This window comes from Corvus moneduloides, chromosome 21, assembly GCF_009650955.1.
Source record: "Corvus moneduloides isolate bCorMon1 chromosome 21, bCorMon1.pri, whole genome shotgun sequence".
Taxonomy (NCBI): domain Eukaryota; kingdom Metazoa; phylum Chordata; class Aves; order Passeriformes; family Corvidae; genus Corvus; species Corvus moneduloides.
Window position 1 is genome coordinate 6,429,545 of NC_045496.1, and position 14,300 is coordinate 6,443,844.

The 14,300-nt window shown below is 50.3% G+C and overlaps 1 protein-coding gene across 1 annotated transcript in view; it reads left to right on the forward strand.

Moving 5' to 3' along the window:
- The window catches only part of MEGF9 (multiple EGF like domains 9), a 50,110-nt gene that overhangs the window by 17,879 nt on the left and 17,931 nt on the right, over positions 1-14,300 (forward strand). Inside the window, exon 2 of the mRNA XM_032131215.1 lies at positions 5,048-5,240. Within this exon, the coding sequence (XP_031987106.1) occupies positions 5,048-5,240 (193 nt within the window). The remainder of the gene's footprint in view (positions 1-5,047; positions 5,241-14,300) is intronic.

Sequence of the window (14,300 nt, forward strand, 5' to 3'; positions counted from 1 at the left end):
GCTGGAACAGCACTGTCCTGACCCTCATCCCATTGCTAGGGGAGATTTGGCACATCAGTGGGTTGTACTGAGGGGATGAAATGTCTTCTCGGGGGTAAGGGAAAGAGCCTGTTGAGAGGCAAGGGGGAAAGACAGAGCAATGGTGTAGCACAGCTGTGCCTTTGGCTGTAATAAGGAAAAATTCCCGGTGGAAAGAGCAGTGTCTAACTCTTTAAGGGGGATTTGTGTGTTTGGGGGAAGGACCGGAGCTGCCACCATCCCTGAGCAGTGGAAACAAGGAGAAAATAGAACTGCCAGGCTGGCTCAGAGCAAAGCTTCACCCACCCAAGAAAGGCCAGAAGAAGTTGCCAAGAGGCCAGGGCATAATCCTGACTTTTCTGGACAGAGTTTCAGGGCCTTTCCTATCAGGATGCTTCCTCCAGATCCCCGTGTTTAACAGCCACCAGTGGACCTGTCCTCTGTGAGCTTTTCCAGTCCTGCTTTGAAGCCATAGGTATTTCTGGCAGCCAGAACATCCCCTGACAATGAGTTCCACAATTTAATTACAAGGGGAAAGGAAATGACCTTGGATAGATTTTTAAACCTGCTGCCTGATCCCTTTATTCCTGTCTTGTCAAGAATGGTGCCTGGAGAGGGATCGAGAAGGGGAAATGGGAGAGAAAGTAGGGCTTGAATTTGGGAATGAAGTCTGGGGAAGGGGGAAAACTGCTAAATTAATACAAAACCAAAGCCTTTCCAGGTGTGGGATGGTGTTGTGTGCAGTGGTTTAAATCCAGTGGGATATCTAGGGAGTATTTGGGAGGTGAGGTTCTTACTGGGCTGTGTTGGCTTCAGAGCTGCAGGTGCCACACTGGGGCTGCATCTCTGGCTCCCAAAAACCCAACAGTACCTCCAGGTTAGAAATGTGTTGGTTTTTTTCCCCTTCATCTAGTCTAGAGAACAGAAAATGTCCATCTCCTTGAGGATGCTTTTGCAGCAGGACAGTAAATAGCATCTGTGGGCCTTCACAGCTTGCTCTTACAGCTGCATGTTCTTATAACCAAAAGCTTACATCTTGGGTTTTCCACACTGGCTCCCAGGGAGTAGGTGAGTTCATTCAGGAATTGCACTGGTTCAGGATGTCCCCAGCTAATGTGGTTTCACAGAGACCTTCGTGCCTTTCACAGTATTGGCTTCTTTAGCCCTTGTAAATATTTCACCTGTTTTTTAAATTATTCATTCATTAAGTGGCTTGGAAAGGAGGAGGAATCACACTTATAATATGTGTGAAGACTTAAAACACTGCAAAGCTGAAAGGATGTGAAAAAAATAATTTGAGGAAGGGTTTTTACATCAGAACAAGCCTTGTTTAAGTACTAGGAGGGGATGGGAGATGAAGGGGTGCGGGCTCTTGATGGATCTGGCGCAGGCTGGAATGTTGCTGGGATTTGCAGAGTTGGGGTTTGCACTGGGATGGGATTTGGAGGCTGAGATCTTTATCAGGGGTGGGCTGGGGAACTGGCACTGAGCCTCAGGTGGCCACACTGAGGGGTCACAGGGCACCCTCAGACCTGGAGGTTCTTGGTTGTGTCAGTGCTATTTACAGCCATGGTGTGGATCCAATGCAATATAAAACATCTCTTCTCCTGTTTATTGGTAACCTATGGCTTTTGCATACTAGAAATTACTCGGTTTGAGGCTGGGGCTAACTGAAATTGGGTATTAAATCTGTCCCCATACAGCAGTGTGCCCTTTGCTTCCCAAACTAGGAACCTTTCCTTCCACTCCACCTTCCTCTAAGCAACAACCAGTGAAGGTGAAATATTATTCCTGAATGGAGAGGTGTTTGGTTATTTTGTTTGAGGGGTAACGTGGCAGTGACACACATATTTATGGTGCTTCTATTCTTGGACCTCAAAACGTCATTAGGCTGTTAATTAATTAAAGCCTGTCAGTCCCTCCACAAGCAGAGGTGGGTTTTTTTCCTGTGCTTTGAGCTGTTGTGTAGTGCTTTGTGAGGAAGGAAGGGGGACCTCGATGGTTTAGCAATGGGGAACAGGCAGAGACGAGCAGGGCTTGGAGGCGCTGGGGGGCAGGGGAACACCCTGAGATGGGAAAACTGAGGCAGAGCAAGGGTGAGTCAGGATAGCAAACTGGGAAGAGTCAGAGCTTGGATCACTGCCTCATCCCTGAGAGGTCTTTGCCCTTAGCTCCTTTGCCGATGGTGTTATCCCAACCTCAACACAATCCTCCAACCATGACTGTGCAGTCTGGAGTGGGACAGCCCTGGGGTTCATCCACCCTGTTCATTCCTTTGCCCTCACAAAAGCTGTCAGTGAGGTGTTTTGGAAGGTTATCTTCAAAAGCAAAACATTGGCTTGAGAAAACTGAATAAAGGCTCCAAAAACCCAGGCTCTGGCCAGAAGCCAGGACGATGTTCCCTAATTTTCTTCTGTAGTGCTCATCCTCTTTGCTGTGTTCCTGGAGTCCAGGGCAGATGTTCATTATCACGTTCCCGTTCTGGCTGAGGACCATTCACGCCTTCTGTAACCCAGCTGCCGTGGGGACAACAAAGTGTCCTTTAAATTAGGCCTGGGATTTTCATAGTCTGGTACATCCTTGTGTCAGCCCTTGACCTCGACACTGCGCCAGATGATGGAGTCCAGACTTCAGTGCTGCTGTCTGAATCTCCTCCACTGCCCAACCTACACAGCTCCGGGGCATCTTGGGGCTGCATCCATGTGTGACCTGGGCTGGGTGCATTTGGGGTGGGCAGGTACCGTGTGTGATGCTGTTCCCCTGCCTGGGACCACCATCCCTCCCCAAAGATCTCTGGGGTGGTTGGGGGAGGTAGGGTCTTCAAGGAATCAGCCCTTTTGGGAGACAACTTCTGGATCTGCCCTGTTGCATTATCATGCACTCGGGGTGATTTCACAGCAGACAGTCTCAGCTCCTGCCCCCATCACCAGCAGAACCAGGTTCCACCAGCCTCCTAAGCAAAAACTGCTTTTGCCAGTGTTATTTTGGATTATTGCAGCATTTCTCTCTTTCCTGGGGAACTGGCATTGCAGTGGTGTCTGTGTTGCTGTTGAATTTGGCAGCTGAGGTGGAGCCCAACCTGAGTTGGGGCAATTTTGATGGGCTAGAGCATCAGATGGAGAGCAGTGAGTGCTACAAAGTCAGATTCCTGTTCAAAGTGCTGCCATCCTGCTGGAGCATAAGTGATGGGGCAGAGCTCGATCATGCCAATGGGGACCATCCTCAAGCACTACCCCACTCCTGCCCTCCTCATCCAGTTATCCATAGGGAGTGTCAGGATGGTCTCATGCAGCTGGTGGTGGCTCTGGCTTTGATGCTTCTGGAGCACAAGGGTGGTTTCCACATGGAGTAGCTCATCCCCCTGTGTGGGGCCTGCCCTGTCAGTGCCTCCCATGCTGTTAGAACAGACACGATGCTTGTTTTCTTTCCTTAATCAAGTCTGGCAGGTGTAATGGCACCACACGTGAGGGAAATTTGTTTTGATGTGTGTTTGACAAACTCCGAAGTGCTTTTGCTCAACAAGTTTTTGTGGCTTCTGTTCTGGTGGCAGGGAGAAGCCCAAGTGCCCAAATTGATATGGTTCTGCTTGGATAATTGAGCTGGGAATTTAGTTCGTTATGTGAAGTGGCTGCTGAAGTGGATAATTGCAGATCTTGAGGTGTTTGTCCTATTTGATAGTTTGGATTGAAGAAAATTTAGGTGCAATTTCACAGGTGTATGTACAGGGACAACACGGCTTCTGTGGGGATCCTAGGATGGAGTAATAAAGCTAAATAACTCACATTTCTTTGTGTGTTAGAAGAACATGGATGACAAGGAGAAGAGCTTTAAGTTAAGTTTTCTTGGGATGGGGACCTGGCCTCTCCCCTCTCCCTGAAGTGCCCTGAACACTGGCTCTTCTCAGGCAATAACAAACACCAGCAGTTGTGTAAAGCCCCCAATGCTTTATGCACTATTTCTGCAAATAATCCTTGTTTATAATTCAGTCTTGGCAGAAAAAGACTTTAAATTATTAAGGCACTAAATATTTTGCAATGAAAGAACAGAGATAAAGCTCTTGGCAGAAACAAATTGCCAGGGAGAGGCTGTTCTCTTCAGTGCATTTGGGGCTTTAAAGTATTATGAGAAATAACGTGCAGGGGGACTGGGAATTCATCACTTGATCAAAAGATTTGCTTCTCTCTTAAAAAAGCAGCTGTTCAGTGCATGCTTTCCAGCACCCCTGGAAATATAGAGTGTCCCCAAAGACCATGTTTGGGTCCCCAGAGCCATCTGCTCTCACCACAGGGCTGAAGGTGGTGTGTTTTAGGTGGTGGAGGTCTTTGTCCTGCCTTCAGCTCTACCACAGCTTTTAAAGTCATTTTCATGTGCTTGGTGCCCCCTTGGGGGCAGATTTTCAGGGGATTCTGTATCCCTTTTCCGGGAGTGGGAGATGCTGCTGCCAGTTTGTTGCGTCAGTGTGTGTTCTGTGGTAAATCAGGGGTGTTCCAGTGGTGTGGAATGGAGGCTCTTAGAATTAATGATTTTGTAACCTGTTGCTGATTTAATCCTGATATTACACAGTTAGTGCTTGTCAGCTCCTGGAGTCAGACAACCATGAGGGTGGATAGGTGTGTGTATATACATAAAGACATTGTATATAGCTATGTATTTTAGGTAGTTATACCCGTAACCTTGTAGCTCTTCTTTGGAGAGACTTCAAGCATGAACTGCTGTGTTTCAAACCCCAGGGTGCTCCCAATGTGGTTTTCTTCCTATCATCTCAACATTTCAAAGCAAAAATCATCCTTACAGTGATGATGGGGGTATGCAACGGGAGTGGTGAGGCCCTGGCACAGGTTGCTCAGAGAACCTGTGGTTGCCACATCCCTGGAAGTGTCAGGCCAGGTTAGACGGGGCTTGGAGCAACTTGGAAGGTGTCTCATCCCACAGCAGGGAGGTTGGAATGAGATGGGCTTTAAGGCCCCTCCCAACGCAAACCATTCTGCAGTTCTGTGATTCCATGGCTCTGTTTCTCTTTCCCTTGCAGGAGACCTGTGCAACTGCAGCTCCGTGGGCAGCATCGAATGCAACCGCACGACGGGGCAGTGCCACTGCCTGGCAGGCTACACGGGGCCGCAGTGCCACAGCTGTGCCCGCGGCTTCTTCCCCGAGCAGGGCAGCCAGCGGTGCCAGCCCTGCGGCTGCAGTCCCACCGGAGCCACCAGTGACCAGTGTGACCAGTGAGTAATGCCAGGCATCCCCGGGGGTCTGTGCGCAAGGTGTCGGAATTTGGTGTGTTTTGGGTTTGGGGCAAGAGTGGGTCTTGTCATCTGTGCTGGTGTTTAAAAGAAAAAAAATAAGCAGGAAGGAAGCTGATCTTATAACAATTCATGAAGATTATTCTTCATCTTTCAAGAGCTCAATTATAAAAATATCGTGGCTGTGGCAAAAGCCCTGGCAACCCCCAAGGGAGTTGACTTGTGTTTCAGAGTCGCATGGAAGCAGAACCTCTCCTAATGCCTTGTGCATCTGTTAGTACCTGTCGGGCAGGGCTGCCTTCGCGCCTGAGCTGGGAGGGAAGTGGAGGCTGGGGTGGAGCATGGGGGCTTTGGAGAGGTTTATTTTCCAAAGGGATAGGTTTTCTGCCAGAGGCAGGCAAAGCTTTGTGCTCTGCCCTTGCTGAGCATTGGGGTGGAAGCGGCAGCCCAACAGCAGAGTCGGCTCCTGCCTTGCCTGGTGTTTACAGTCACCAGAGCTGATGCTTGGAGCTCTTGTATAATGAATGTGTTCCTCCTCATTTCACCTCACCCACCCCATCTTGCCTTGTAAAAGCTGGCATGCAGTTATTTTCCAAGCGGTGATCCGTCAGCCATTAGAGATCTGTGGCTGAGTTGAGGGGATCTCTATTCATGCAAGATCAGACTGAGCAGCAGCCTGACCCATTGGGTCTCCAGCTTGTGCTCATGGGGACAGCAAGTTTCAAAGTCTCTCCTTGGAGGAGACCTCAGCAACCACCCTGCAGCAGCTTCCAGCCTTCCCAGGCTCCTGCTGCCTTATTGTCTTCTAGGGTTTGGTCTGGGCTCAGCCACCTGCAGTTCCCTGCCAGGGCAGGAGCTGAGTCAGAGTCAAAATGCTCTGCAGGGACATGCTGCCTGTAATTACTTTATATATTATCTTTTCCCAAATGCCCAAACCCTCTGTTGATGTCCTTCCTTTCTGTTTCAATGCTGCGTTTTTCTGCTTGCATAAGCTCTGACAATTCGGAACTTAAAAGTAACGCTCCAATTGAGGAGAGTGACCTTCTTACTAAAAGAGTGATTCTTGGGGGTGGAAAGTGTGAAGTTTTTCCACTTTTTTTTTTTTTTTTTTCAGTGGTTGCTTTAGGTATGGGAAGATGTGGCTGGAAGCACCAGGGTTTGCCACAGAATGGAAAGTGTGATTTTGGTCAGACCTACTATAATGGCAAATTGGGCAGAAAGGCAGACGGGGCAAATCTTATCTTTAAGAGCTGGGAGAAGAGGGAAAGCAGTTGCTGGAGCAACTGGGTTAACTGGAAGGGAGCATTCTTGCCCCAGCTCTGAGTCACTGGGCAGTGGGTGAAGTATGGACATGTGTGGTGTCTCCCCATGTCTCACTGCATGGGGCGAGCCAAGGAATGCCCTTGGGAGCTTCAGGTGGGATACTCTGAGTTGTGAAGGAGAATAAGGTGGAGGTGGAGCCAGAAACAGCAGGGACCTCCCCAGCCTCTCCTCAGCACCATTTCACAGCCTTGAGGGATGTGGGAGATGCTCATTCTCAGACATTTAGAAGAGACAGCACAGGGCAAGATGTGGAGGGAGATTTGGGGAGGGGGGATGTTGCTAACAGAGATCGCTCTGTTTCTGTTCCTGGCTCAGAGGGGTTTGCTGCAGATGGAGATGACCCCTGGGTGTTCAAAACGAGGAAAATAGGTCAGTTGTCTGTGTTGTAGGGCTGGAGGCATCAGAATGGCTGCAAGATGGGCAGTGATGTGTATTGGAAAATGGAGTGGGACACAAATCCCAGGAAGGGCAGATGCTCCCCTTGTTTCTGTTGTGTTAGAGTGGGCACCAGGGCTGGGCACAGCTCCTGCCTGTCTGCAGCTGGGATGGGTAGGGGCAGGCACCAGGGATGGGGTGCATCCCTGCAGTGGGATCTGTCCTGATGGGTGGGAGAGCCTCTTGTGCATTGCAGGGAAATGTGTGTGTGAATCCTGGAATGGGATTTTTGGCTCTCTTGCTGGAAGCCCTGGGTGGCTGCTGAGGAGTCCCTGGAGGAGCAGTGCGTGTCCCTCGGGCAATCTCTGCTCAGGATGAGGCACGCAGGCATTGCCCAATACCAGCAACCAGCTACTGTTTTGTTGACATGGAAAATCCTGTAAGCAGTACTATTTATTTATTTAATAAAGCACCAGCCCAGCTTGACTTGCACAAGTGAATTCCTGTGTAGGGCTTCAGAGGAAAGCTGTTCCAATGGGGCTCCGGGTGAAACAGCAGCAGAGATTTTGGACTCTGACCTTTTTTGAGGGTGGCTGATTGGAGGGGCAAAGTACCCGAAGGCCGAGCCCTCAGGGCACACAAAGATGCCTCTTAGGTTTCAGTCAGCTCACCCAGGCTTTTGTAAAAGTGCCTTTTAATCATAGGATGATTATTAGTATTATTTCTCGGCACACTCTCGGGCTGGCCAGATGGCAACCCAAGTCCCCTGCTTATTAACTAGACCTCAAATGCAGACCATCAAATAAAAATTAAAAAATTCCCTTTCCCAAGGCACAGAGTTGATTTTGGGAGTGAACATTGACCTGACATGCTGTCGCTATGAATGGGCTCCATGGCTGCTAATCAAAGGTCTGTTTTGGTGGTGGTTTAAATTTGATTATCTAGGAAGATCCACACAGATCCCCCTGTGGGATGGTAGAGGATTTCTGTGCCCTGGTTTGGGTGGTTTTTTTGTTAGATGAAAAGCTGTGTGTGGCTCAAGCTGGAGCTTGCTGTGGGGCTGGATGGAATCTTGAGCTTCTCAGAGAGGGCTGACACATCTTGGAGAGGGGGAGTAAATTGTCCCTGCTGTGGTTAACGCCTAGAAACCTCAGAAAAAACCACATTTCTTTGGGTTGGATGCTGTGCAGATGCTTGCTAAAGATAGCTGTGGCCTGGAAGTGTTCACAGTCCATAGAGGAAGGGTGGAGAAAGAAGCTGAAGTTTCAAGGGCCGTGGGTCAAGGTCAGAGTAGTGGAGAATGAGGACGGTGACTCATGTGGGTGCACGGGCTGAGCTGGAAGGGCTGTGTTCCTGCTGCAGAGCGCTGGGACAGTGACAGAGTGGGGAGGGTGCCTGGTAGCAGCCTCAGCCCATGCTGATGTAGCCTCAGCCAAGAGCTGCCCCCACCAGCTGCATCTCTCACCATCTTTTGGGCCCCTTGAGTTGAAGGCTGTGCTGTGTGTCCTCTGAGGAAACCAGAACCTCCCAGCCTGGTGGAGGACTGAAGGTGATCAGTGCTGCTGGAGAAGGTCACCATGCCCAGGCTGGCCAGCCCACATTTCCTAGCCTTGCACCCCTGTACAATTATTTTTCCTTTTTTCCTTCATGTGAGCAGAGTCCTGTGCCTGAACTCTCATCTCTTGCTCCCTTAAGGCTGGGCAGGGAGCCAAGGCAGAGGCAGCAGGAGTGGGCTGGGGTTGGTGGTCTCCAGTGCCAATAGCCAGGGCAGCAGTGGGAGCACTGGGGCTCTTCACAGTGTTTCTGGCCCTCTGCACCCTGTGCAGCTTTGCCCAAAGTGCCACCCATGTCCCCAGCTGAGTCATGGCAGGATGAGCCAGAACAGCAGCCCTGGGATGAAGAGGGTGAGGGGAAAGAGGCTTGGTTTGAGGAAGCTTTTAGGTCTGCAGCCCTCATGCCCTGGTGTGAGGAGCTGTGCAGGCACAGCTCTTCCAACATACGCTGAGCTAATTCTCCATGTAAACCTGTCCTCTGGCTGAGTGATTTGAAGGACCAGGACTGCAGGCAGGATGAAGCCAGCCTGGATGAGGCAGCATCCCCCTCCTGGGGAGCAGGAGACAGCAGATGACTCGGCAGTTTTTGGTTTATTTTTACCTTGCTGGCAGCACTGCCCATCCCCACGTGGGACTGCAAACGCTGGCCCTGGGCAGCCCAGTGTGACCCAGCTCATCTGCAGGAGGGTTGACCTTGATTTACCTCCTGTGAGGTGTTTATCCCAACTTTTCCTAGCCCAGCACTTGGGTGTCTGTGGCTTTTCCTTTCCTGCAGCCATGGAGGCAGCATGTTTAGCCCACGAGCAGCTGTCCCTGTGTGGGTGCTCCTGTGGGTTTGGGATGTGAATGGGGGAGTGGAGCTGTGAAGCAGAGATGCTGCTATGAGATGCTGCTGCCAGGCAGAAGGGTTCAGCCCTCAATTCCCTGTTTCCCTAGGAGGTTTTGTGTTTTTAAACTTGTCCTGGTTCTAGGGAAGAAAAGTAATGCACCAGTACCTGTGCCAGTGAACAAGAGGAGAGCTGTGGCTGCTGTGGGGTGTTTTAAGGATCACAGAGTATTCTGAGCTGGAAGGGACCTACAGGGATCCTCCAGTCCAGCTCCTGGCCCTGCACAGACACCCCAACAATCCCACCCTGTGCCTGAGAGCATTGTCCAAATGCTTCTGGAGCTCTGGCAGCCTTAGGGCTGTGACCATTCCCTGGGGAGCCTTTTCCAGTGCTCAACACCCTCTGGGGGAGGGACCTTTTCCTGGTATCCAGCCTAAGCCTTCCCTGACATGGCTTTGCCATATGGTTTACCTAAACCCAGGTTAACCATCTAAACTGGGTTACGTTTTTCGAGTTCCCTTAAAAAGCTCTAAACTAAACATACATATATGCTGCCATTGTCCCTAGTGCCTGTTCAACTGGGGTCTGTGGATCAATTTAAGTTGCTGCCTCTGCCCTTGCCTCAGTTTCCCCACAAGTAGAAGGGCAGTGGGAAGCAGAAGCTCCAGCAGACAGCTTGGAGGTGATGTCTGGTCTTCTTTGGTTGCTGTGGGCTGAAACCCTATGCCCAAGTGTGTAGTGCTCTGCTCCTTTGCTGATCCAGCAGCCTTTCCTTACTGCTGGCTACAGAGACAGCCCTGTGATCCTAACTCCTGCATGGCTTGTGCTGCAGGCTTGGCATAAGTCTTGTGAGAGAGAGCTCCCGTCACTCATTTCCAGTGAAAAAAAATATTAACACACACATATAAATGCTCAAGTGTTAATTCAGACATGCTTTTCCCCCCTCAAGGGGACCTCAGGCTTTGTGTTCATATTAAAAAGAATGAAGGCAGAGCGTCCCTGGGAGCGTCTGTACATGGCTGTCCCCTGGAGCAGGGATGCTGCGAGGCTGAGCAGGGAGGGCAGTGGCCATCCCTGTGTGCTGCCTTTGTGGTGGGATTCTATGTGGAGAGGCTGATCTTGTGACCCCAGCTCGTGGGGATTTGCAAGAGCCTGGCTGGTGAGGGTAAGGTCAGCAGCACTGGACAAAGTGCTTTGTTGAGGCCTTTGAATAAGTGCTGGAGGTTCTGAGGGAGCTTGGGAAGCTGGGCAGGGAGAGCCACACACTGGGATTGGGGAGCTGGTGGGATGTGGAAAGATGCAAAGAGACTGGGAGAGGCAGCCTGGTGTGGCAGTCTGGACACATCTCATGTGAGGCAGAATTTGGTGGGGTTGTTTTAGTGGTCAGGAAATGCAGGTCCATTGAAATTCAAGGTTTTTGTGGAGCTTCACCAGCCTGCAGGGCTGCTGGCCATCCCAGACCCTGGAGGTTATTTGGGGGAAGTGATGAAGTTCTTGTTTTGCATAGATAAAATCTTCATTGTCTGTCTGCAGAGTGTCATCACACTTCTGAAATGTCTCTTCTTTGCGTGGGATGTGTCTCTCCATTCTGCTGTATTTTAGCAGTCCAGTAAACCACATCAGGCACTGCTCCCCTTTGGAGATGTGATCTTGGGAGCTGAAATCCTCAAGGACTTGTGCTTTAAAAACCCCCCAAAACCAGACAAACCCACCTTTTCCCTTTAAAAAGACTGCTCTCCCTTTTATAGATCGGATGAGCACAACCAGTGGCTCATTATCTCCCAGTTATGCCTTGTCAGCATCACTCTGCAGAGAACAGATCTTGTTTTGTAGCGGAAATTATTACATATGGACCTCAGAAAAGCAGAAGAATACCCTGTTAAAGGCTATTTTTCTGCATGCTTTAATTATCTAAATCTCTCCCCTATTCCAGCCTCTCACATCCTTTACATCTGATCAGTTCTTCTCCTCTCTCCCCCCCCAAGAAGGTAAAGGTACCTGAACCCATTTTTATTCAGTTGCAGACAGGACTGGGAAATGAATGAGTGACTGGACACAGCAGCAGGGAAAGGTGGATTGTTATCATCTCTCCTATGGTAATTATGGCTTCTCAGAAATCCTGTTATTTTGTGGATCTTCCAGCAGGCTTTGCCATTCCTGTGTTGTCTATTGCAAACTTTGCTGCTCTGGCAAACACTGACTGCCCTCAAAAAGAAATACTGGCTCAACTGTTTAAGCTTTTGTGGCTAAATTCTGGTTGGGGGGTGGTGCCCAGTGTGTACTTCAGGCACTGCTTGTACCCTTAGTCTCCTTTTGCTGTCTGAGCAGAGGCACCAACAGAGGTCTGGGGGATGGAGGGACCACTTTGGGCAAAACTGATGTGTTCAGTGGGGACCAGCCCCATCTCCCTGCCATCCCCATTGATATGTCCTTCTCTGCATTGAGGTTCCCTGTCCCATCCCTGCACTGCCATGATCTCCAGCGGTTACTCTGGGAAACCAGGACCCGCCAGCTGAGGTTGATTTTGCAGTGAGTGGAGGCTTTTGCTCATGGAACTGTAGAGGACCCCATCCAACCTCCCTCCCCAGGGTCAATGTAGACTTTCCTTTGCTTCCTTCCTTCCCTGGAGGAGACAGCACAGGCTGGAGATTCCTCACTTTCCACAGTCCTGGCTGGAGATTCCTGGCTTTCCCTCACGGGGGAGCTGGGGCTGCGGAGGTGGCGATGGCCAGACAAGGTGGCCCTCTGACATTTACAGAGTGGCCTTTCAGAGCTGTGAAGTGTCCCTGCTCCGTCGAGAGCTGCCCTACAAACAGCTGCTGTCCCCCAGCACGGAGCGAGGAATGTGGCACACAATGGCCCAGTGTTGGCCCCCATAAAGCTCCGCTTCTTGTGCCCTCCACAAAGGGGCTCAGAGCAGGCGCCCGGTGCAGGGCTTGGCCCTGGCCCCCCTGACTCTCCCACAGAGCCACCTCGGCCGCCAGTGGCTTTGGGTTGAGCTGAGGGAGCAGGGAGGAGAAACCCAGTGTGGGGCTTTTTCCTGCTCTCCCCTTCCCCACATGCTGATATTCCAATAATTGACCCACAGAAAAGGCAGCATGTGGGCTGTGAGGGTTCTTGGTATCCTCAGGATGAGAGGACATGGCCTCAAGCTGCAGCAGGGGAGGTTAGGTTGGACATCAGAAGAATTTTTTCATGGAAAGGGTTGTGAAGCATTTGAAGGGACTGCCCAGGGAGGTGGTAGAGTCCCCATCCCGGGAGGTGTTCAACAAATCGGACATGGCACTCAGTGCTCTGGTGATGATCAGTCAAAAGCTGGACTTGATGATCTTGGAGGCCTTTTCCACCTGAATGATTCTGTGATTCTGTGTGTTAACAGCATTGGTTTTCCCACCAAAGTGTCTTGCAGCATTTAGATTTCAAATGTTAACTTTTCCACATTGCCCAGGAAAGCGTAAGAGAGATTAATCCCCTGTCTGCTGTCAAATATCACAGGAAATCAGCACTAAAGGAGCCTGGCTCGCTGGAGGAACGCACCATTTTTAGAGACATCTCGTCTGAATCCTCCTAATCTTGTGCAGAATCCTTTTGTTTTATCCCATCAAAGTGTGACAAAGCCTTTTCATGGGGTTTGTTTTACAGATGTTCATAGTTCAATGTGATTTCCCTAATTCATACAGAGCGCTGTCACTACTGTTAATTGTGCCTGTTCCAGGGACACCTCCAGGGATGAGTGATGGGCACTGCTGTCATTGGGGGTTTCCAAGGGAAAAGGGACAGGGCACAGTTGAAGCTGGAGATGTCACCTGGAGATGCCCAGGGACGAGCTGGTGTAGCACTCACTTTCCTCTTTCTCAGGGCAGTGTGCCTCTCCCCAGCTCTCCTGGGGCTGGTCTGGGGAGATGCTGAGCTGTGCAGGGTGGAGGTGTGTGCTCTGTGCTTCAAGGTGAAGACAGTAAGTGTATTTGGCAAAACTCTTGTTGTAGGTTTTGCATGGCTCATCTGCAGGGCATGCCCTGGTTTGAGACCCATGTAAGCTCCCTCCTCTCTGGCTCTATCCCAAAATCTTACCAATCTCATATGTTCTGAAAATAAAGGCACAAGAGCTTGGTGCTGTGCTGCTTTGGCTGGGTCTGACATGGCCAAGCAGTCCCTGGGTGTCATGCTTTGACACTGGCCAAACACCAGGCATCCACAAAAGCTGTTTGCTCACCTTCTTCTACTACAGTGGGAAAAAAAAATAATGAAGGGCTCATGAGTTGAGATAAGGACTGGGAGGAAAGGCTAAGGGCAAAACCGGTTCAAATTTAAAGGTATAAGGTAAATTTATTATTAAGAGTCAGAGGAGGATAATGAGAAGTAAAACAAGCCTTTAAAACACCTCTTTTCCCCCCCAGCCTCTCCCTCTTTCCCACGACAGCGCAGGGAGACAGGGCATGGGGGTTTTGGTAAGTTCATCACCTGAGATCTTTCTCCTGTTTGTTCAGGGAGAGGAGTCTTTCCTCTGCTGTGCCATGGGGTCCCTCCTATGTGAGACAGTTCTCTGTGAACTTCTCTAGTGTGGCTCCAATCTCATGAGCAGCAGTCCTGTCAAAATTGTTGCAACGTGAGTCCCTCCCATGGACAAACAGTCTTCCCAAAACTGTTGTGGCATGGGTCACTCATCCACGGGGTGCAGTCTTTTAAGGATAGGCTGCTCTAGTTTGGAAGCAAGGGCCCTCTTTCTCTCTATTTGGGTTTCCCACTGGATTACAGCTTTCTCTGGCATCCACCTGCTCCAGCATGAGCACTTTTCCCACGGGCTGTGAATGGATCTCTGCATCCCCCATGGACTTCATAGATTACAGGGGGACAGTTTGTTTCACCGTGGTCCTCACCACAGCTTGAGAAGAATTTTGGCCCTGATGTCTGGAGCACCTCCTCCCCGTTTTTCCACTGACCTTGGTGCCGCCATGTTGTTCTCT